Below are 24,680 nucleotides of genomic sequence, written 5' to 3'. Positions count from 1 at the left end.
CCCTGACCTATCACCTTCATCCCCTCCCCCACTCACCCATTGTACTCTATGTTACTTTCTCCCCACCCCCACCCTCCTCTAGCTTATCTCTCCACGCTTCAAGCTCTCTGCCTTTATTCCTGATGAAGGGCTTTTGCCCGAAACGTCGATTTCGAAGCTCCTTGGATGCTGCCTGAACTGCTGTGCTCTTCCAGCACCACTAATCCAGAATCTGGTTTCCAGCATCTGCAGTCATTGTTTTTACCTCGATAGTAATTTCTGGATGAGTGGCAGTGCCAAGTGTGAGTGAGAATAGGAGTAGGAGGATAAGGCAGATGAATTGTGTGGCTGAGGAGTTGGTGTAAGGGGGCAGGGATTCAGATTTTTTGGATGATTGAGATCGCTTCTGGGGCAGAGGTGACCTGAACAAGAGGTTGCACCCGAGCTGAAGGGGGACCAATGTCCTGGTGGGGACATTTGCTGAAGCCACTCGGGAGGGTTTAAAGTAGTCTGGCTAGTAGCAGGGACCCTCCGCAGCAGTGAGACAAGAGAAAAAGTTGAGGTTGGTGCAGAAGTTAAAGAGAACAAGTTAAATACGCAAGAAAGGCAAGAACATGTCAGGGAGTGAGGGAAGTCTGATTAATTAATTTGTAGCTATTTCAATGCAAGAGGCCGGACAGGAAAACAGGGTATTAATGGGAACATGGGACTGGAATAATAATGACTGTTACAGAAACATGGCTGAGGGAGGGACAGGACTGGCAGCTCAATGTTCCAGGGTATAGAAGCCATAGGAAGAATAGAAAGGAGAGGTAAGAGAGGAGGGGGAGTGGTGGGGAGTCATATAAGGAAACCTTCAGTTCTCAGAAGGGTCACTCTACCTGAAACGTTAACTCTACTTTCTCTCCACAGATGCTGCTGGACCTGCTGAGCTTTTCCAGTAATTTCTATTTATGTCTCTGATTTATAGTATCTGCAGTTCTTTTAGTTTTTCGTTTGGTAGTGGGAGAAGGTCTGTTTGTGTGTTACTGCAGGCCAGTAGAACCAGGATAAGGGAGTATTGTGGTCAGATCAGTCGCAAATGGAAGTTAACCCTCATAAATGTGAGGTGATGCACTTTGGAAGGCGTAACAAGGTAAGGGAACATTCAATGAACAGCGGGACACTAGGAAGCTCAGAGGAACAGAGGGATGTGGGCTTATTTGTCTACAGATCCCTGAAGGTGTCAGGATTGGGTGGTTAAGAAGGCAGATGGGACACTTATCTTTATCAGATGAGGCATAGATTATAAATCCAGGGAGGTGATGTTAGAGCTGTACAGGATTCTGGTTCGGCCCCAGCTGGAGAGAGGATGTGATTGCACTGGAGGGGGTACAGAGGAGGTTCACCAGGATGTTCCCTGGGATGGAGCATTTCAGCAATAAAGGGACGCTGGATAAGCTCAGGGTGTTTTCTTTTGAGCAGAGAAGGTTGAGGGGGATCTGATAGAGGTCTATAAGATTAAGAGGGGCATGGACAGCATGGATAGGAAGCAGCTGTTTCCCCTAGTTGTGGGTCAATAATGAGGAGGCATCATTTTCAGGTGAATAGCAGGAGGTTTAGAGGCAATTTAACAAAACACGTTTTTAACCTAAGTGTGGTGGGTATCTGGAAAGTGCTGCCAGAAATTAGATTAGATTACTTACAGTGTGGAAACAGGCCCTTCGGCCCAACAAGTCCACACCGACCCGCAACCCACCCACATCCCTACCCCTACTTTTACCCCTTCACCTAACACTATGGAAAATTTAGCATGGTCAATTCACCTAACCTGCACATTTTTGGATTGTGGGAGGAAACCGGAGCACCCGGAGGAAACCCACGCAGACACGGGGAGAATGTGCAAACTCCACACAGTCAGTCACCTGAGGCGGGAATTGAACCCGGGTCTCTGGCGCTGTGAGGCAGCAGTGCTAACCACTGTGCCACCGTGCCACCCTTATGTACGGCCTTACAACCTTTTACAAGTATGAGTACTTGAAAAGACATAACAATGAAGGCTATTGTCTAAGTACAAGAGAGTGGGATTTGTGTAGATTTAGCATTGATTTTTTAGTGCAGACTTGAAGGGCCAAAGAGCATTTTTTACGCTGTATGATTCTGTGACGCTCATTTTGAAAAATTGAAGGTAACTAGCTCTTCAAATGGGTTACCACTCTTTCTGTGGAGGCAGCGAAGAATTTCAATGTAGAATTGCAACAGTAACCAGAATCTGGATAAACATTTCCATTTTCCACCCCAGTCACATTAGTGCTGATCCTGGAAAACCTGTTTATTCTCAACCTGGGTGATCCCAGTGTAGAGGTCCGCTGGTGCTCAGTGATCCCAGTGCCGGGCACCGCTGCTGCTGGGTCATCCCAGTGCTGGCACCACTGGTGCTAAGTGATTCCAGTACTGGGCACTGCTGGTGCTGGGTGATCCTAGTGCTGGGATCTGCATGTGCTGGGAAATCTCAATGAGGGAATCTGCTGCTGTTGGGTGATCCCAGTGCTGGAATCTGCTGGTGCTGGGTGATCACAGTGCTGGGTTATGCTGGTGCTGGTGATCCCTGTGCTGGGCTTTGCTGGTGCTGGGTGATCTCAGTGCTGGAATCTGCTGATGCTGGGTGATCACAGTGCTGGAATCTGCTGTGTTGGGATCTGATGGTGCTGGTGATCCCAGTATTGGGATCTGCTGGCGCTCTGTGGTTATAATGCTGCAGATGAATAATGTTGTGGTAAATAATACAAAATTTGTGCACTGAACATTGTGACTGTATCATTCATTCTCCCCCCACTTTGTTTCAAACAGGTTTTCGATTTCACCAGCAGAAGTTACTTGAAGAACTGAAGGATTATAAGTTTGTATTCCCCCAGCTGCTATCAGGAAGAGGGAAGCGGAATACGCCCATACTGCCTCAGGTAATGACTGTGAGCCAGGTCTCCAGCCTCTCGACCACAATGATCCAAATCTTTTAATCCATTGAACAATAACTTGTACTTACATAACTTGTACTTACAAAATTCTGGTCTCCTTCCTATCGGAAAGATGTTGTGAAACTTGAAAGGGTTTAGAAAAGATTTACAAGGATGTTGCCAGGGTAGGAGGATCTGAGCTACAGAGAGAGGCTGAACAGGCTGGGGCTGTTTTCCCTAGAGTGTTGGAGGCTGAAGGGTGACCTTATAGAGGTTTACAAAATTATGAGGGGCATGGATAGGATAAATAGACAAAGTCTTTTCCCTGGGGTCGGGAAGTCCAGAACTAGAGGGCATAGGTTTAGGGTGAGAGGGGAAAGATATAAAAGAGACCTAAGGGGCAACTTTTTCACGCAGAGAGTGGTACATGTATGGAATGAGCTGTCAGAGGATGTGGTGAAGGCTGGTATAATTGCAACATTTAAGAGGCATTTGGATGAGTATATGAATTGGAAGGGTTTGGAGGGATATGGGCCAGGTGCTGGCAGATGGGATTAGTTTGGGTTGGGATATCTGGTCAGCATGGACGGGTTGGACCGAAGGGTCTGTTTCCATGCTGTACATCTCTATGACTCTATAACTTCTTCAGCATCATAAGATATCCCAGTGATTACAGGAAGAGCAAATATGTGTTAACAAGCTCTATAAGGCAATACTTGAACAGATGTTAAAGTCCCTTGGTCAGTTTTAAGGATCTTTACCCAAAGGAAAGTGAGATAAAAAGACATTGAGAGGTTCAGGGATGGATTTCCAAGTTTAGGATCCTGTAGCCAAGTCTGTATAATGGCAATTCAATCATACCCATTAAGTCCACTCAGAGTGGTCAAATCATCAATTTTGTTTTAAAATGCAATTTGCATCCAGCGTTTAATTCAGCTTTTTTTTTACATGAATGCGTTATTCTCCATTCTGATCCCTGCTGATCCTTGGCATTGCTTCAACTATCTTTAACTTTTACTGACTGCTTTCCTTCCTTCGAGGAGTGCTTTGCAAGGTGTCAGTGTGATGTGGTCCTGTGTTCGGCGCAGGGCTCCATATTAGTATCATTGCTGTTCTCATTCATATAAAATTATCCGATTTCAAAATTTGCACAAGGTGAATAAATGCATGGGACCTGATCAGGTGTGCCCTAGAACTCCGTCGGAAGCTAGAAAAATGATTGCTAGGCCCCTTGCTGAAATATTTGTATCATCGATAGTCACAGATGAGGTTCCGGAAGACTTCTTGAGCATTACAATTGATTTCATTTCTAGCAGCTTACCTGACAGGGATTAGAACCCTACCATTCATATCAAAGGTTAACTTCTTGTTCTTCAGCTGCATCAAGGCAAGGAAAGGTACGTTCTTAAATATTCCTGGACACAGGGCCTTCAGAACATGAAGGAATGAAAGAAAGGAGGAAGGATGACGGGGTAGCATTTGGAGAGAGGATGTTTTGAAAGGGTCATGAACAGAATCTATTTGGTTCAAGTTCAGAACCAATTGAGAATGCTGGATATTTTCTTTTGGCTTTGATGCACTGAGAATGAAATAGAGGGACAACTTTTTAGGGGAAGAGAAGGGAACAAACATCAGAGTCGCAGAGTTTCCAGATTGTGGGAATCCCATCGTTTTAGAGTCACAGAGATGTACTGCACGGAAAAAGACCCTTCAGTCCGACATGTCCATGCCGACCAGATATAAACTCATAGGGATGTACAGCATGGAAACAGACCCTTCGGTTCAACCCGTCCATGCCGACCAGATATCCCAACTCAATCTAGTCCCACCCGCCAGCATCCGGCCCATATCCCTCCAAACCCTTCCTATTCATATACCCATCCAAATGCCTTTTAAATGTTGCAATTGTACCAGCCTCCACCACTTTCTCTGGCAGCTCATTCCATACATGTACCACCCTCTGTGTGGAAAAGTTGCCCCTTTTCCTAAATTAATCCAGGCCAATTTGCCAGAACTTTGCAAATATCCCTCGAAACCCTTCCTGTTCACATACCCATCCAGATGCTTTTTAAATGTTCTAATTATTCCAGTCTCCACCACTTCCTCTGGCAGCTCATTCTATACATACACCACCCTCTGTGTGAAAAAGTTGCTCCTTAGGTCCCTTTTAAATATTTCCCCTCTCACCCTAAACTTACGCCCTCTAGTTCTGGACTCCCCCACCTCAGGGAAAAAAACCTTATCTATTTACCATATCTATGCCCCTCATGATTCTATAAACCTCTGTAAGGTCACCCCTCAGCCTCTGATGCTCCAGGGAAAATAGGTCCATTCTATTCAGCCTCTCCCTTAAGCTCAAACCCTCTAACCCTGGCAAAATCCTTTGACATTGATGTAGGTTTGCTCGCTGAGCTGGAAGGTTCATTTCCAGACATTTCGTCACCTTACTCGGTAACATTTTCAGTGGGCCTCCGGGCAAAGCATTGCTGATGTTCTTCAATCTCCCTACTGCTATTAGGGGGTCTGTAGAAAGCCCCCAATGAGTTGGCCACTCCCTTGCTGTTCCTAACTTCCACCCATACTGACTCAGTAGACAAACCGTCCTCAACAACCTTTGTTTCTGTAGCTGTGATGCACTCTCTGATTAGCAATGCAACACCCCCTCCTCTTTTTCCACCCTCCCTGTTCTTTTTAAAAGTTCTAAACCCTGGAACATCTAGTAACCATTCCTGCCCCTGTGAAACCCACATCTCCATTATGGCCACATCATCATAGCCCCAAGTTCTGATCCATGCTCTAAGTTTATCACTCTTATTTCTGACACTCCTGTTAAATCAGACATACTTTAACCGATCCCTTTGTTTCATCACATGAAAATCCTTTCCAATTCATTACATCCTGTCACTGTCCCAACTACAACTCAGATACGTAGCTCTGGTTCCCACCCACTTGTCAAACTAGTTTAAACTTTCCCAATCCACACGACCAAACTCCCACCCAGGACATGTGTGCCCCTCCAGTTCAGGTGCAACCCGTCATTCTTGTACAGGTCCCACCATCCGCAGAAGGCATCCCAATGATCTAGGTATCTGAAGCCCTCCCTCCTGCACCAGCCTCACAGCCACGTGTTAAGCTGCATTCGCTGACTGTTCCTCACCTCACTGTCTCGTGACACCGGTAGCAAACCTGAGGTCACTACTCTACTCGTCCTGCTCTTCAGCTTCCAACCTAACTCTCTGTAGTCACTTTTCAGATATTCAATCCCTTTCCTGGCTATATCATTGGTGCCAATATGTACCATGATTTCTGGCTGCTCACCTTCCCCCTTCAGAATTTTATAAACCCCACTGGTGACATCCCAGATCCTGGCACCGGGGAGGCAACTTACCTTCCGGGAATCTCATTTCTGACCACAAACTCTCCTGTCAATCCGCCTAACTATTAAGCCCCCTACCACTAGCGCTTTTCTATTCTCCCCGCTTCCCTTCTGAGCCACAGTGCCAGGTTGAGTGCCAGACACCTGACAACTATGGTTTCCCCCTGGTAGGCTGTCCCCACCAGCAGTATCCAAAATGGTACACTGGGCTTATGCAATATAGCCATCGTTGTCAATGCCAGGATCTTTTGCCCATTCCCTGATAGAGGTAAAATTTTTCAGTAATCTTCATGCTAAAAATGGCAACTGGAATATGAAACTGGGTGAAGAATCTTTACTCTTGACAACACTCAACACACCCTTTGAAAGGTATTTATGTTTAGCCTTAGGGTAGGCCAAAACATGTTGCTGCAAAATCTAAATAAGACTGTGACAACATGGGGTAAACCACTCTGCTAATTTAAACAAGCCACACAGAAAAGATTCACCTCGTGCTGTAATATATTAAAATTCGAGAGGCAAAGAACTATCCCCAAATGTCACTATTCAAAGTAAAAATCAATATTTTTTAAAAAGTCTAACAGAGAATAATTAACAAACAACTATTTACAACTCATTTCTCTAAATCTATCTTTGACCTTCCCCAAACTTGATTGAGTTTTTTGAAGAAGTAACAAAGAGAATTGATGAGGGCAAAGCAGTAGATGTGATCTATATGGATTTCAGTAAGGCGTTCGACAAGGTTTCCCATGGGAGACTGATTAACAAGGTTAGATCTCACGGAATATAGGGAGAACTAGCCATTTGGGTACAGAACTGGCTCAAAGGTAGAAGACAGAGGGTGGTGGTGGAGGGTTGTTTTTCAGACTGGAGGCCTGTGACCAGTGGAGTGCCACAAGGATCGGTGCTGGATCCTCTACATTTCATCATTTACATAAATGATTTGGATGCGAGCATAAGAGGTACAGTTAGTAAGTTTGCAGATGACACCTAAATTGGAGATGTAGTGGACAGCGAAGAAGGTTACCTCAGGTTACAACAGGATCTTGATCAGATGAGCCAACGGGTTGAGAAGTGGCAGATGGAGTTTAATTTAGATAAATGCAAGGCGTTGCATTTTGGGAAAGCAAATCTTATCAGGACTTACACACTTAATGGTAAGGTCCTAGGGAGTGTTGCTGAACAAAGAGACCTTGGAGTGCAGGTTCATAGCTCCTTGAAAGTGGAGTCGCAGGTAGATAGGATAGTGAAGAAGGCCTTTGGTATGCTTTCCTTTATGCAATTCTGGTCTCCTTCCTATTGGAAAGATGTTGGAAAACTTGAAAGGGTTCAGAAAACATTTACATGGATGTTGCCAGGGTTGGAGGATTTGAGATATAGGGAGAGGCTGTACAGGTTGGGGCTGTTTTCCCTGGAGCATAGGAGGCTGAGGGGTGACCTTACAGATTTTTACAAAATTATGAGGATAAATTAGGATAAATAGACAAAGTCTTTTCCCTGGGGTGGGGGTGTCCAGAACTAGAGGGCATAGCTTTAGGGTGAGAAGGGAAAGATATAAAAGAGACCTAAGGGGCTACTTTTTAACGCAGAGGGTTGTACGTGTATGGAATGCGCTACCAGAGGAAGTGGTGGAGGCTGGTACAATTGCAACATTTAAAGGGCATCTGGATGGGTACATGAATAGGAAGCCCTTCTTCAGGAATGAGGAAAGTTTGTCCAGCAGGCTAAGATAAAAGGTAGGGAGGAGGGACTTAGGGGAGGGGCGTCGGAAATGTGATAGGTGGAAAGAGGTCAAGGTGAGGGTGATAGGTCAGACTGGGGTGGGGGCGGAGAGGTCGGGAAGAAGATCTCAGGTTAGGAAGGCGGTGCTGAATTTGATGGATTTGACTGAGACAGGGTGGGGGGAGGGGAAATGAGGAAACTGGTGAAATCCGAGTTCATCCCTTGTGGTTGGAGGGTTCCTAGCCGGAAGATGAGGCGTTCTTCCTCCAACCGTCGTTTCGCTGTGGTCTGACAATGGAGGAGCCCAAAGACCTGCATATCCTTGGTGGAGTGGGAGGGGGAATTGAAATGTTGAGCTACAGGGTGGTTGGGTTGGTTGGTCCGGGTGTCCCAGAGGTGTTCTCTGAAACGCTCCGCAAGTAGCCGGCCTGTCTCCCCAATATAGAGGAGGCCACATCGGGTGCAGAGGATGCAATAGATGATATGTGTGGAGGTGCAGGTGAATCTGTGGCGGATATGGAAGTTTCCTTTGGGGCCTTGGAGGGAGGTGAGGGGGGAGGTGTGGGCGCAAGTCTTGCACCTCCTGCGGTTGCAGGGGAAGGTGCCGGGAGTGGAGGTTGAGTTGGTGAGGGGTGTGGATCTGACGAGGGAGTCACGGAGGGAGTGGTCTTTACGGAATGCTGATAGGGGAGGGGAGGGAAATATATCCTTGGTAGTGGGGTCCGTTTGGAAATGACGGCGGATGATGCGCTGTACATGGAGATTGGTGGGGTGGTAGGTGAGGACCAGTGGGGTTCTGTCCTGGTGGCGGTTGGAGGGGCGGGGTTCAAGGGCGGAGGAGCGGGAAGTGGAAGAGATGCGGTGGAGGGCATCATCGACCACGTCGGGGGGGAAATTGCGGTCCTTGAAGAAGGAGGCCATCTGGGATGTGCGTTTTTGGAACTGGTCCTCCTGGGAGCAGATGCGGCGGAGTCAAAAGAATTGGGAGAATGGGATGGCGTTTTTACAGGGGGCAGGATGGGAGGAGGTGTAGTCCAGGTAGCTGTGGGAGTCGGTTGGTTTGTAGTAGATGTCCGTGTTGATTCGGTCGCCTGAGATAGAAATAGAAAGGTCGAGGAAGGGGAGGGAGGAATCTGAGACTGTCCAGGTGAATTTGAGGTCGGGGTGGAAGGTGTTGGTGAAGTGGATGAACTGTTCAACTTCCTTGTGGGAGCACGAGGCGGCGCCGATACAGTCATCGATGTAGCGGAGGAAAAGGTGGGGGGTGGGGCCAGTGTAGTTGCGGAAGATGGATTGTTCCACATATCCTGTGAAGAGGCAGGCATAGCTGGGGCCCATGCGGGTGCCCATGGCTACTCCTTTCTTTTGGAGGAAGTGGGAGGATTGGAAAGAGAAGTTGTTCAGGGTGAGGACCAGTTCAGTCAGTCGAAGGAGGGTGTCAGTGGAAGGGTACTGGTCGGAACGGCGGGAAAGAGAGAAGCGGAGGGCTTTGAGTCCTTCGTGATGGGGGATGGAGGTATACAGGGACTGGATGTCCATGGTGAAAATAAGGCGTTGGTGACCGGGGAAGCGAAAATCATGGAGCAGGTGGAGGGCATGGGTGGTGTCCCGAACGTAGGTGGGGAGTTCTTGGACTAAGGGGGACAGGACGGTGTCAAGGTACGCAGAGATGAGTTCGGTGGGGCAGGAGCAGGCGGAGACAATGGGAGACAACCTCCACTCCCGGCACCTTCCCCTGCAACCACAGGAGGTGCAAGACTTGCGCCCACACCTCCCCCCTCACCTCCCTCCAAGGCCCCAAAGGAAACTTCCATATCCGCCACAGATTCACCTGCACCTCCACACACATCATCTATTGCATCCTCTGCACCCGATGTGGCCTCCTCTATATTGGGGAGACAGGCCGGCTACTTGCGGAGCGTTTCAGAGAACACCTCTGGGACACCCGGACCAACCAACCCAACCACCCTGTAGCTCAACATTTCAATTCCCCCTCCCACTCCACCAAGGATATGCAGGTCTTTGGACTCCTCCATCGTCAGACCACAGCGAAACGACGGTTGGAGGAAGAGCGCCTCATCTTCCGGTTAGGAACCCTCCAACCACAAGGGATGAACTCGGATTTCACTAGTTTCCTCATTTCCCCTCCCCCAACCCTGTCTCAGTCAAATCCATCAAATTCAGCACCGCCTTCCTAACCTGAGATCTTCTTCCCGACCTCTCCGCCCCCACCCCAGTCTGACCTATCACCCTCACCTTGACCTCTTTCCACCTATCACATTTCCGACGACCCTCCCCCAAGTCCCTCCTCCCTACCTTTTATCTTAGCCTGCTGGACAAACTTTCCTCATTCCTGAAGAAGGGCTTATGCCCGAAACGTCGATTCTCCTGTTCCCTGGATGCTGCCTGACCTGCTGCGCTTTTCCAGCAACACATTTCCAGCTCTGATCTCCAGCATCTGCAGACCTCACCTTCTCCACATGAATAGGAAGGGTTTGGAGGGATATGGGCCGCTTGCTGGCAGGTGGGACTAGATTGGTTGGGATATCTGGTTGGCATAGACAGGTTGGACCGAAGGGTTTGTTTCCGTGCTGTACATCTCTATGACTCTACAACACTCGTCTGATTAAAAAAGGCCCAATTATGGTTTACAGAAAAATAATCATGTTTCAAAATCAGTCAGCTTTGCTGAGTTTCCTCTGTAGATTTTCCTCTGTAGATTCTCTCTCCAGGTTGGTTTCAATGTTTTTCTGTGCAAAATCCTTCCCCAGACAGGTAAATATCAGAGAGGTCTTACGAGCAGCCTCCATCTGCTGGTCTTTTGGCAGTTGTTTTTGCCGCTCTGGGTAATTATTTAAAATGTCTTATATTTATACCCCAAAACATTGGATTGCTTCATTGGTTTTTATATTATCAAAATACTAATATCAAACTGGATTGGAGTTTGGTATCTTGGAACACAATTTATACTGATTGGATGAATTTGGATTTGTTTTTGTCTTATGGCAACCCAGCTACTCTAGCTGTTTTGACCAAATGTTACATGGTTACGTGGTTCTCTGTGCTTCTTCATGTCCATGCCAGCATTTTAACTCTCTAAAAGGTACAGTACCCATACACCTCATAACAAGACATATAAAGAAATAATCACAATAGCTAATAATATCATTGGAAAGAACCAGACGGTCAAATTAAACACTGTTAAATTCACAGTGAATCATTTGGTAAACCTGTGAAAGTTATTAAGGTGTTGAATTCCAGTGGTCAGACACATGTGAAGGAGTTTTAACAAATGCAAAGCAGGAGTGGGCAAGAAATCAAGCCTGTATGACTTCAACAAAGACAAATGTTGGTATGATCCTCGCTGATGGGCATGCAGAACAAGACAGATTCCAGAATTAGTCCTGATTTCACAGATCAAATTTTATGCAGTTAACATTGAGGTTATTAACAAGTCGTCTTAAAGATCTTAAAAAATATGGTTAAATGAAGTCTCAACCTACTTCATGACATTAACCCATGTAATTCATTACCACAGGAAATAGTTGATGCCACAACACTGAATGTATTCAAGAGGCGGCCAGATACAGCACTTGGGGTGAATGGGATCAAAGGTTATGGGGAGAAAGCAGGATTAGGCTATTGAGTTGGACAGTCAGCCATGCTCCTGATGAATGGCAGAGCAGACTCAAATGCCTGAATGGTCTCCTCTCTTGGACGGCACGGTGGCACAGTGGTGAGCACTGCTGCCTCACAGCGCCAGACACCCGGGTTCAATTCCCGCCTCAGGCGACTGACTGTGTGGAGTTTGCACATTCTCCCCGTGTCTGCTTGGGTTTCCTCCGGGTGCTCTGGTTTCCTCCCACAGTCCAAAGATGTGCAGGTAAGGTGAATTGGCCATGCTAAATTGCCCGTAGTGTTAGGTAAGGGGTAAATATAGGGGTATGGGTGGGTTGCACTTCGGTGGTTCGGTGTGGACTTGTTGGGCCTGTTTCCACACTGTAATGTAATCTAAATCTCTCGCTTCTATCTTCTCTGTTTCTATTACCTGTTACAGATGTTCAAATCTAGGGAAATTACCCCTCTTCACAAATCTTCAAATTTGACTGAACTAATCTATCCCAGTTTTTTTTCCTGTTACCTATGGAGTCTCCTTCGATGAATACTCATAAAATCGAGAGGGAAGCTTTCTCAGCCTGTGTGCTAGCTTCTAACAATATACGCCTGGCCTGGAAGTTTCACAAACTAAACTATTACATTGAGGTAACTGCTTTCCCTAAACTGTCCTCTTTGTCCTATACTGCTTTCTGGGAGAAAAGAAAATATGCTCCTGTCCTCAGATTTTCTCCAAATCTCAGTAATGCAGACCTGTGGTGGCAGTGCCAGAGGTGAGATGGGTTCCTGGAGGCTTCTGACAAGACGGTCCTAGCGCCAACTCATGGCTCCTGTTGCAGAGGGAGTTGGGTTCCCAGCTGCAGCTGTATCCAGTGCAAAGTCATGGAAGCAGCAGTGGATGTGAGTTTGGGCCCAGTACGAGCAGTGGCAGCATCAACAGTAGCTGCATCGATGAGATGCACCCAAAGTGGACTCATAGCAACGATAGAGTTTGGGCTGGTGCAGTATCTAGCTACACTGGTGGTGTCTTCATTTGTGAGGTCCATCAAGGACTCATAGTGGCGAAGGCATCGGTGCAGGGTAGAATGGCACCAAAGAGTAGCAACTTTCATTTGAGCGGTGGTGGAGTGTTGAAGGGGACTTGTGCCTTGCCACTTGGCCCATGATCGATGATGGAGCACTTAGCAAGAAGGACTGGAAAGTTGGACTCTTACTTTATTTCTTCATTTTTCTGCCTTCGCATTTTATGTTTTGGTTTATTTTTCTGTGTTTTAAATCGCGCCGGAGGGTGATACTATCCAACACTTTTCACCTTATTTTGTAACAAATAGATATGAGAATAAATATATCAGATGAAACAAACAAATCACATCCTTGATTAATTTGTATCCAAAGGAAGGGAATGGAGTTCAATGTTTACAGTCCACATCATCAACCAACACAGAACATCAAATTCCATAGAATTCAAAGACAGCAGAAACAGGCCACTTCAATCCAACAAGTCCATACTGATCCAAAGAGTATCACACCTAGACCCATCTCCCTACATTTCCCCTGACTAATGCACCTAACCTACACATCCTTGAACACGATAGACAATTTAGCATGCCGATTCACCTAACCTGCACATCTTTGGACTGTATGAGGAAACCGGAGTACCCTGAGAAAACCCAAGCAGATATGGGAAGAATGTGCAAACTACATACAGTTACCCAAGTCTGGAACTGAACTCAGGTCCCTGGCACTATGAGGCAGCATGTCACCCTATTCTAGGAACATTCCAGGGAATCCCAGCTCTGTGCTGAATAGATCACTGCTCTCGAAGAATGTTTGACCTTTTTCTGAATATTTTATTTCAGCAAACCCCTTCAAAGAAGTAATGACTTTATTATAAAATGTAAACTTAAATTATACTATTCATATATGTATAGAAATCACACACTTCCAATCATACCCCCAAGAAATAATCAATTAAGAGATGTTTTATTTCTGATGACAATAATTTATTTAACAATATTGGTACTTCACATAAATACACTGATAAGAAAAAAATCATAGAATCATACAGTGCAGAATAAACTCTTTGAACCATTGAGTCGAGAAAGACATAAAATATTTCAAATCTACACCAACACCAATTTAGAGAACTTGGCCTTAGCCGTGAATGTTATGACATTTCAAGTGCTCATCCAAGCAGTTCTTTTAAAGTTGTGATATTTCACACCTCAACTACAACTCCGCCATCACCTTTCAGGCCACGCATTCAAGACACAACAACCCCGGGTGGAAACATTGTTCCTCAAATTCCCTCTAAAGCACCTGCCTTTCACCTTAAAATTGTGCCCCTTTATAGTTGACTTCCCAGCAAAGGAAACAGCTGCTTTCTCTTCTATAAGACCATCAGAAATTGGAACAGGAGAAGGCCATTTGACCCCTCAATTCTGCTCCACCATGCGGAGGATGGCTGATCTAACATTTCACAAATCCACTTTCCTGCCCTTTTCTCATAAACCTTGATTACCTAACTGATAAGAATCTATCTTTCTCATCTTAAAACTTACACAATGACTCTGCCCCCACAGATTTCTGTGGTAAAAGGTTTCAAAGAAGAAATTCCTTCTCATCTCGGTTTTAAGTTTGTGCCCCTTTATTCTGAGACTTTGCCCTCGGGTCCTAGACTCTCTGACAAGGGGAAATATCCTCTCAGCATCTACCCTGTCAAGCCACTTATATTTCAAAGAGATCACCTCGCATTCTTCTAAATTCCACTGAATACAGTCCCAACCTGTTTGTAAGCCAATCAACATATTTATTCATAAGATAATCCCACCAGTTTTCTCCATTTCGCCTCCCTTCTAAAAATGAACAATGATAGATCTTCCCATATTCTATTCCATTTGCCAACTTGCCATCTGTCCATATCCCTCATAATCTTATACATCTTAATCAGAATCCTTCTCAACCTTTTCTCCTGTAAAGAAAACGATTCAAGGCAACATCCTGATGAATTTGTTCTGTACTCCCTCCAATGTAATGACATCCTTCCTATCGAATGATGACCAAAGGTGCACACAGTACTCCTGCTGAGGTCTGACCACAGTTCCAACATGAGCTCCTTGCCCTTATAATCTATGCCATGAGTCAAAGTTGTATCCTGCATGCCTTCTTAACTACACTATTAACCTGACCTGCTACCATTAGGGTACTGTAGTCAAGAACCTAAAATTCCCTCTTTATCTTTGAACTTCCTCATTACCTGCTATTCATCAAGTACTCCCCAGTCTTGTTACTTCTTTCAACATGCATCACCTCGCAGTTATCAGGGTTAAATTCCATCTGCGATTGATTTCCCCATCTGATCTATCCATTTCTATTCTCCTCTAAATTTCCTCCCCACTGTCAAGCACCCAGCCAATCCTTGCATCATCCACAACTTAGTTACCATACCCTCCGCATTCTTATCGACATAATTTATGAACATTACAAACAATTAAAAAAACCACTTCAAACTGATCTATCAACTCAAGTCAGAGCATCCATGAGGTGCAGTGGGCCATTAACCATGACCACCAAGCCTGGATCAACCCTAGTTTACAGGAGAATGCAGGACAGCATGCTAAGAGTAGCATCAGCCATACCTGAAGATGAGGTGCCAACCTAGTGAAGCTACCAAACAGGACTACATGCATGCCAAACAGCATAAGCAGCAAATGATAGACAGAGCCAAACAATCATACAACCAATGGATCAGATCAAAGTTCTGCAGTCCTGCCACACCCAGTCTTGAATGGATTAACAATACACTGGAGGAGGAGGCTCCATAAATATCCCTATCCTCAATAATGGAAAAGCCCAGCACATCAGTGAAAAAGATAATGCTGAAGTTTTTGTAGCAATCTTCAGCCAGGAGTGCTGAGTGGACGATCCATATTGACTTCTTCCAATAGTTCCCAGCCCTATAGACACCAGTTTTTAGCCAATTCAATTAACTCTATGTTGTATCAAGAAACAGTTGGAGATACTGGAGACGGCAAAGGCCTTGACAACATTCCAACAATAGTACTGAAGAAGTGTGCTCCTGAACTTTCTGCCCACCTTGCCAAGCTATTCCAGTACAGTTACACACTGGCATCTACACGACAACGTGGAAGATTGCTCAGGTATGTCCTGTACATAAAAAGCAGGACAAATCCGACCCATCCAACACCACCCATCAGTCTGCTCTCAATCATCAGTAAAGGAAGGAGTCATCAACAGTGCGATCAGGCAAAATCTGATCAGTAATAACCTGCTCAGTGACATCGGGCTCAATGGGGGCCACTCAGTTCCTGACATAATTAGAGCCTTGATTCAAACATGGACAAAACAGCTGAATTCAAGAGGTCAGATGAGAGTGACAGCCATTGACATCAAGGCTGCGTGTAACTCAGTATTATATCGAGGAGCCGTGGCAAAACTGGAATCAATGGGAATCAGGCGGCAAACTCCCTGTTGGTTGGAGTCACACCTGGCACGTAGGAAGATGGTTGTGGTTATTGGAGGGCAGTCATCCCAGCTCCAGGACATCTCTACAGGAGTTCATCTGGGTTGTGTCCTAAGCCTAACCATCTTCAGCTGATTCGTAAATGACTTTCCCTCCATCATAAGGACAGAAGATGGGATGTTTGCTGATGATTTCACAATGTTCAGCATCAGTAGCGGCTCCTCAGATACTGAAGCAATCCATGTGAAAATGAACAAGATCTGGACAATAAAGCAAGTAGCAAGTAACATTCATGCCACACAAATGCCAGGCAATGACCATCACCAATAAGAGACAATCTAAGCACTGTTCCTTGACATTCAGTGTTGTCACAATCACTGAATTCCCCCATTATCAACATCTGTGTATCAGCATTGAGCTAAAACTAGGCTGGATGCACCACCTAAACAGAGTGGCTGGAAGAGCAGGTCAGAGGCTAGGAATATAGCAGCGAGGAACACATCTCCAAAACCCCCAAAAGCTGGTCCACCACTGGCTGTGCTAAATTGCAGGGTTGTGTAGGTTAGGTGCATGAGTCAGGGGTAAATAAAAAAAAGGGGAATGGGTTTGGGTGGGTTACTCTTTGGAGGGTCCATGTGGACTTGTGAAGCCAAAGGCCTGTTTCCACAATCTAGGGATTCTATGATTTTATGATTCTATCTAAAAGGCACAAGTCAGGAGTGTAATGGAATATTCCCCACTTGCCAGGATGACACAATCCAGGACAAATTAACCTACTTGCTTGGTACTGCATCCATGAGCATCCACTCCCTCCAACACTGATTCTCATTCACAGCACTATGTACAAGATGCACTGCAGAAATTCACTACAATCCTTAGATCAGCACCTTCTTTACCCACGAACACTTCCATGGAGGAGGACAAGGGCAAGAGATACATGTTAACACTGTTATGATGCTGCTCCTTTAACAAGGTTCGCTTGTCTTGTGTTTTTTCATCAGGAGGTCCCAATGACACAGACTACGAAATGTCTCAGTTTGATGTACTTGAGAATGCTTTCCAGTTAAAGAAAAAACACTTGTACAATGACAGGGGAGCATCCAGTTCTTCCTGCTCAGCTTTTCTCTGGTTTGGTTTGGTTCACTGAAAACAGGAAGTCAGTTTGAGGCTGCTGATCCAAGAAACAGCTACATGGAAGAGAGTGTTCTATACTGCCATCTCACTCTCTCTCCTGCAAGACCCTGCATTTGATTTTACCTTTTGTGTCAAGGGGTGTTTATGTGGATAGTTGCAGGAATTTGGAACTGCATCATTAAGTAGGGATAATCTGTTGGGTTTTCGGATAGGTTAAGTTATTCTGCATTCCATTCTCTTTTGTTTGTATTTGATCCGGTCACGTTGCAAATAAATTCTCTTTTGTTTAATCCAAATCCAAAGATGTGCAGGTCAAGTGAATTGGCCATGCTAAATTGCCCATAGTGTTAGGGGTTAGTCAGAGGGGGTGGGTTACTCTTTGGAGGGTCGGTGTTGACTTGTTGGGCCGAAGGGCCTGTTTCCACACTGTAGGGAATCTAATCTAATCTTAAAACTAAGTGGTTGGGCCACCTAAACACCTACTTAAAACAATGAGCAAAGTTTGCGTCCGGGCTACTTTCTTAAAATGTATTGAGGGGGTCTGGCCTGGTCCATTTGGGGCTCTTTGTGGGATTTGTTCTATAGGAGAAAGTGAGGACTGCAGATGCTGGAGATCAGAGTTGAGAATGTGGTGCTGGAAAGCACACAAGTCAGACAGCATCCAAGGAACAGGAGAATCGACATTTTAGGCATAAGCCCTTCATTGGGAATGAGGCAGAAATGATTTGTTTTATAGTTGCAAATTGGGATGAGGGTCATTGGACTCAAAGGCAGCAAGTGAAAGGTGTTAGTGTCTTGTGTTTCAGGTATTGAATTTGGTTGGCTTAAACAGTGCCTGGCTTAGCAATAGCTCTTTCAATCACTAAGAGTTTTCTGGGAGTGGAAGGAGTGACTTTGGGAGTTTTACAAAAGGTGGTTGAGGCCAAGCTGCTGGAATTAGCAGACAATCTGGGGTTGGAGCTGCCTCCTTTTGAGAGTAAAGGAGAGATAATTACAGCAATAGCTCAGCATTTAAATTTCCGGAAACACTATCAGAATCTTGAGGGATGTCTCAAATTTAATTGAAAATGAAGCAGCTTGTGTTAGAGGCAAAAGACAGGGAAAGGGCAACAGAAATGAAACCGTTTGAATCACAATTATAAGTGGAAGAGTGAAAAAAGGAGAGAGAGGAAAGGAAGGGAAAGAGTTTGAACTTCAGAAATTGGCACCGAGGCAGCAAAGTCAATCTAAAAGGATGGAGATGAAGGCTGAAGGTAAGCTGAGTGAGGAAAAGCAGAGAGCTAAAATGGCAAAATTAGCACCCGAAATGTCAGATGATTATGAATTGGTCTGTAAATCAAAGATTGGCTTCCAAAATCAATTTCACTCCGTGAGGGATAGCAATTGGGGAAAAGAGAAATCCTCACATGGAAAGGGAAAAGGTAGATCTCGGTGAAGACCATTAAGGAAATTTACAACAGGGTAAAAAGGAAACCCTTGAAGGGGAAAGGGAAGTTAAAAAGCACCAGTGTTTTCATTGCAATAAAGTAGGCCACATGAAATCAGTGTTGGTGGGTTTGAAAACCATCAATGTTTTCACCTTTGACAATCAGTTCTTCATCCAGACACATGGAACAGCCATGGGGACCAAATTTGCATCCCATTTGCCAACATGTTCATGCACAGGTTGAAACAAGACTTTGTCTCTATGCGGGACCTCCAACCAATACTATGCACCAAGTATACTGATGACATTTTCTTCCTCTGGACCCATGGCGAGGAGTCACTGGAACAACTACACAGTGATGTCAACAAGTTTTGTAACACCATTAAATTCACCATGAACTACTCTTTAGTATCTGTCTCATTCCTGGACTCATGCATCTCCATCAAGAATGGGCACCTCAGCACACCACTCGACTGCAAACCCACGGATAATCTCAAGATGCTACACATCTCTAGCTTCCACCCAAAACATTTTAAAACAGTCCTCCCCTGTAGACAAGCCCTAAAATACACAGGATCTGTTCAGATGAGGAGGAACATGACGGGCACTTGGAAGTTCTCAAGGATGCCCTCATAAAAATGAGGTATGATGCTCAATTCATCAACCGCCAGTTCCAACGTACCACAGTGAGAAACTGTAATGACCTCCTCAGGAGACAGACACAAGCTGCAACAGACAGGATACCCTTTGTTATCCAGTACTTCCTCGGAGCCAAAAAACTATGCCATGTTCTTTGTAGCCTGTGACACATTATCAATGAGGATGAGCACCTTGCCAAGACCTTTCCCAAACCTCCACTTCTCACCGTTAATCAACCACCAAACCTCAAACGGATCATTGTTTGTAGCAAACTGCCCGGCTTTCAGGACTCATGTGACTTGTCAACATTATCTATCTCATACGCTGCAGGCAAGGATGCCCTGTGGCATGGTACCTTGGTGAGACCAAGCAGAGGCTACAGCAACGAATGAATGGACACCGCACAACAATCAAAAGCCAGGAGTGCTCCCTCCCAGTCGGGGAACACTTCAGCTGTCCAGGACCTTCGGGTAACCTTTCTCCAAGGTGGACTTTGGGGCAAGCAACAACGCAAAGTGGTCAAGCAGAGGCTGATAGCAAAGTTCGGTACCTACAGGACGGCCTCAGCCGGGACCTTGGGTTTATGTCACATTACAGGTGACCCGACTACACACACACACACACACGCATGCACACACTCCTGAAAACCCATACACTCACACAGACCTCTCTTATACACAAGTTCTCCCCTTACACCTTCTCACAGACTTTACCGCTTTATACTCATGCACATACACATACACACTGTCTCTCACAGACACTCACACCCCAAACCCCACACACACCCACATACTCGCACACACATAAGTTTGTGGGGGGAATTTGTACTTGCAGAATTATTTTACATTTTGCTCAAAAACTGCCTGAGCCATGTAAGATTCTGAAAATCCTTTTTTTAGAAATAGAATCAGTCTGAACATTGGGACAGAGACAGACAGACTTTAACCTCACACCTTCAATGCATTATCTGAGCTGACATGGCATCTATTGTTAAAATTCACTTGAGAATGTAACCTTAAAAAAAGTTCTAGGTTTTCAATATATCATTTCAGTTGCATCACACTGTAAACTTTTGCTATAAATTCTGTGTCTTACGATCTTATACTCTATAATCACCTGACGAAGAGAAGCACTCCAAAAGCTAGTGTTTCCAAATGAACCTGTTGGACTATAACCTAGTGTTGTGTGATTTTTAACTCGGTGCACCCCACTCCAAAACCGGCACTCCAAATCATAACTATTGCAGGACACATATCCTGTGATTTTTCCTGACTGTGTGATAATGACATCACAAAATCATCGGTTCAAACAGGACAGATTAAAGAGTACAGATAAGAAATAAGAAATGACTACACCAGGTTGTAGTCCAACTTTGCTCAAACACTGCATGAATCCATGTAAGATTCTGTAAATCCGTATTTTAGCTTAGAATCAGTCTGACCATTGTGGCACAGACAGTCTCACACAGGGAAGCTCACACCTTCAATACATTATCTGGGCCAACATAATACCAATTGTTAAATTTCACTTAATGTAACTTTTAAAAACAATTTGCCATTTACATATAAAAGATCTGAAACCAACATGGTCATTCTAACAGATGAGAAACTTAACAAACAATCCAGGTCTTTTCAATATATAATTTCAGTTACATCACATTGTAAACCTTTGCTGTAAATTCTGTGTCTTACAATCTTATTCTCTACAACCACCTGATGAAGGAGCAGCGCTGTGAAAGCTAGTGCTTCCAGTTAAATCTGTTGGACTATAACCTGGCGTTGTGTCATTTTTAACTTTGCACAGATAAGAAAGTTGATATGGAATGAGCAGAGATCCTGTTTGATCAGATGGTAGATGCAGAACAGGAGCAGATAGATGGCAAAGCAGACATTTTTAACTCAGATAAATTAACTGAGTTACAGCAGAAAGAAGAAAATTTAAAGCATTTTATCAAAAGGTACAGACAGAAAAAAGAATTCAATGTATTCCCTAAATGTTACTATCTTAAAAAAAATGTCTGAATGAGGAAATGGAGACCATCACATATTCAGGCAGATGAAAAATGGACAGATGTTCATCAAGTCATATTGCCAGTGGGTTATAATAAGGAGGTGTTATGGGTAGTGCATGAGCTACCACTAGTGGAACGTTTAGGAGTGAGAAAAACTCAATCTGAAATACAAAAACATTTCCACTGGTCTGAACTGCACAAAGGTGTAGTTGAATTTTGCCAGATAAGTCATACATGTCAGGTAATTGGAAAACCAAAGGCAGTAATAAAACCCACATCTTTAGTATCTATTCCTGTATTTCAGGAACCTTTTACAAGAGTCTTAAGTGATTGTGTGGGACCCCTACCTAAAAGAAAAAGTGGGAATCAGTATTTGTTAACATTAATGAATGTGTCCACTAGATTTCCATTGGCCATTCCATTTTGCAAGATCACAACTAGAAGGATTGTATAGAGGAATTACTTAAATTTTTCACTAGATATAGACTACCCACAGAGATATAGTCAGACCAAGGGTCAAACCTTACATCAAAATTATTCAAGGATATCTTAGGAATAAAACAATTCAAATCTACTGCATAACATCCAGAACCATAAGGAGTGCAAGAAAGGTGGCATCAGATATTAAAGTACCCTCCACTCTCCACTAAAGACCATGTTGAGGGCTTATATACAAGACTATCCAGGTGATTGGGATAAGGGAATTCAGTTTGTACTTTTTGCAATCAGTGATGCACCAACTGAATCGACCAAACTCAGTCCATTTAGAATCATAGAGTCATAGAGATGTACAGCACGGAAACAGACCCTTCGGTCCAGCTTGTCCATGCCGACCAGATATCCCAACCCAATCTAGTCCCACTTGCCAGCACCCACCCCATATCCCTCCAAACCCTTCCTATTCATATTATCCAGATGCCTTTTAAGTGCCGTAATTGTACCAGCTTCCACCATTTCCTCTGGCAGCTCATTCCATACGTGCATTACTCTCTGAAAAAGTTGCCCCTTAGGTCTCTTTTATATCTTTCCCCTCTCACCCTAAACCTATGTCCTCTAGTTCTGGACTCCCCCACGCCAGGGAAGAGACTTTGTCTGACTTTGTCTATTTATCTTATGCATGACCCTCATGATTTTATAAACCTGTGTAAGGTCACCCCTCAGCCTTTGACACTCCAGGGAAAACAGCCCTAGCCTATTCAGCCTCTCCCTATAGCTGAAATCCTCCAATCCTGGCAACATCCTTGTGAATTTTTTCTGAACCCTTTCAAGTTTGACAACATCCTTCTGATAGGAAGGAGACCAGATTTGCTTGCAAAATTCCAAAAGTGGCCTAACCAATGTCCTGTCAAGCCGCAACATAACCTCCCAACCCCTAAGCTCAGTACTCTGACCAATAAAGGAAAGCATTCCAAACACCTTCTTCACTATCCTATCTACCTGTGACTCCACTTTCAAGGAGCTACGAGCCTGCACTCCAAGGTTTAGAGTTTGGGCATGAAGTGAGAGGGCCGCTAAAATTGTTTAAGGAGAAATTGATAAGTGAGAATTCAGAGACCACACATTGGAAGAAGGGGAGATCCTATACTACTAAACAAAGAGTCGAGCTCACTGGTAATAGTTTAACACGGGTGTAAAAAGAAGCCCAAGACAGTGAAAAGGAGGTGAAAGGCGTTAGGTGTTTTCACTGTGGTAAGGTGGGACACATGAAGTCACAGTGCTGGTTGCTGAAGAAAGGCACTGTGGGAAAAGATGCTTTAAAAGAAGCTTCTAATCAGTTTCTAATAGCAAGAGATGAATGTATTTTCACTCTTTCTGACATGTTACCCAAGAGAGTGGTAATTTGTGTAATAGATGTGAGAAATTCTATAGCCCTAAAACTTGTCCTTAAACATTTAGACTAAAATGTAACACTGAATTATAGAACACATTTGCTGCATACTAGAAAATAAGACGGCAAGCAGGGAGGCTCAGGCCACAAGAAAATGGGGAACCCAGATTATTCAGAAGATAAAAACATCTGTTGTCACCAAGTGATAACAGGATGCTCTAAGGCAATTAAGAACTTGTACCTTAACATCAGTGAATCTGTATAAACAGGACACTGAGTAACAATATTCACGACTGTTCCCTTGTGAAATTAACAAATGTTAGATTCTGACCTCGAAACAAAACTAGCAATTAATGGCCAGGTCCTATCAATTATAATGGTAAGATTCTTGGAAGTGCAGATGAGCAGAGAGATCTCGGTGTGCATGTACACAAATCCCTGAAAGTTGCCACCCAGATTGACAGGGTTGTTAAGAAGGTATACAGTGTTTTGGTCTTTCTTAATTAGAGGGATTGAGTTCCGGAACCAGGAGGTTATGCTGCAGGAGTACAAAGCTCTGGTATGGCCACACTTGGAGTATTGTGTACAGTTCTGGTCACTGCATTATAAGAAGGATGTGGAAGCTTTGGAAAGGGTGCAGAGGAGATTTACTAGGATGTTGACTGGTATGGAAGGAATGGCTTACGAGGAAAGGCTGAGGGCCTTGAGGCTGTTCTCGTTAGAGAGAAGAAGGTTGAGAGGTGAATGAATAGAGACATACAAGATAATCAGAGGGTTAGATAGGGTGGACAGGGAGAGCATTTTTCCAAGCATGGGGATGGCAAACACAAGGGGACACAACTTTAAAGTGAGGGGAGATAGGTATAAGACAGATGTCAGAGGTAGTTTCTTTACTCAGTGAGTAGTAAGGGTATGGAATGCTTTCCCTTCAACGGTAGTAGATTCGCCAAGTTTAAGTGCATTCAAGTCGTCATTAGATAGGCATATGGACGTACATGGAATAGTGTAGGTCGGATGGGCTTCAGATTAGTATGACAGGACGGCCCAACATCGAGGGCCGAAGGGCCTGTACTGCGCTGTAATGTTCTATGTTCTGTAATGGATTCTTATTATAATTCAAGCTAGGCAGAGGCAAAGGAAAAAAAAAACATTTTTTCTGTTATAAGTCCCTGACTTGAGCGTTCAAAAGGACACTAGAGAGACAGAGAGAGAGAGAGGGAGAGAAACAGACAGACAGAGCAGTTTAGTGCTGAGATTGCCGAAGCCAGTAGAAAATTAACTCTTTATGCTTACTTGCTATGGATTGAACTAAATTACATTTTGAGACTTTATGATGATTTTGAGTAGCCATCGCTGATTATGAAATGCAAACTCTGTAAAAGATAATATTGATGAAGCTTTAACTTACTTGCTGTTTTTACAGATCATAACTGCCCCACTGTCAATTCTAACTAATCAGATCTTATGTCTTATTTGAATTTGAATCACAACACTGAAAAGAAAGCATGTTTAATTTGAGACTAATTAATCATTT

At 44.4% G+C, this 24,680-nt stretch overlaps 1 protein-coding gene across 1 annotated transcript in view; it reads left to right on the top strand.

Moving 5' to 3' along the window:
* The window catches only part of LOC122544470 (disintegrin and metalloproteinase domain-containing protein 12-like), a 255,817-nt gene that overhangs the window by 17,778 nt on the left and 213,359 nt on the right, over nucleotides 1-24,680 (top strand). Inside the window, exon 2 of the mRNA XM_087992302.1 lies at nucleotides 2,809-2,918. Coding sequence (XP_087848428.1) covers nucleotides 2,809-2,918 — 110 coding nt within the window. The remainder of the gene's footprint in view (nucleotides 1-2,808; nucleotides 2,919-24,680) is intronic.

This window comes from Chiloscyllium plagiosum, unplaced genomic scaffold, assembly GCF_037043375.1.
Source record: "Chiloscyllium plagiosum isolate Xiang-an unplaced genomic scaffold, Cpla_swu_hap1 HiC_scaffold_1, whole genome shotgun sequence".
NCBI classification, from domain to species: domain Eukaryota; kingdom Metazoa; phylum Chordata; class Chondrichthyes; order Orectolobiformes; family Hemiscylliidae; genus Chiloscyllium; species Chiloscyllium plagiosum.
This window is presented reverse-complemented; position numbering and strand designations above follow the sequence as displayed.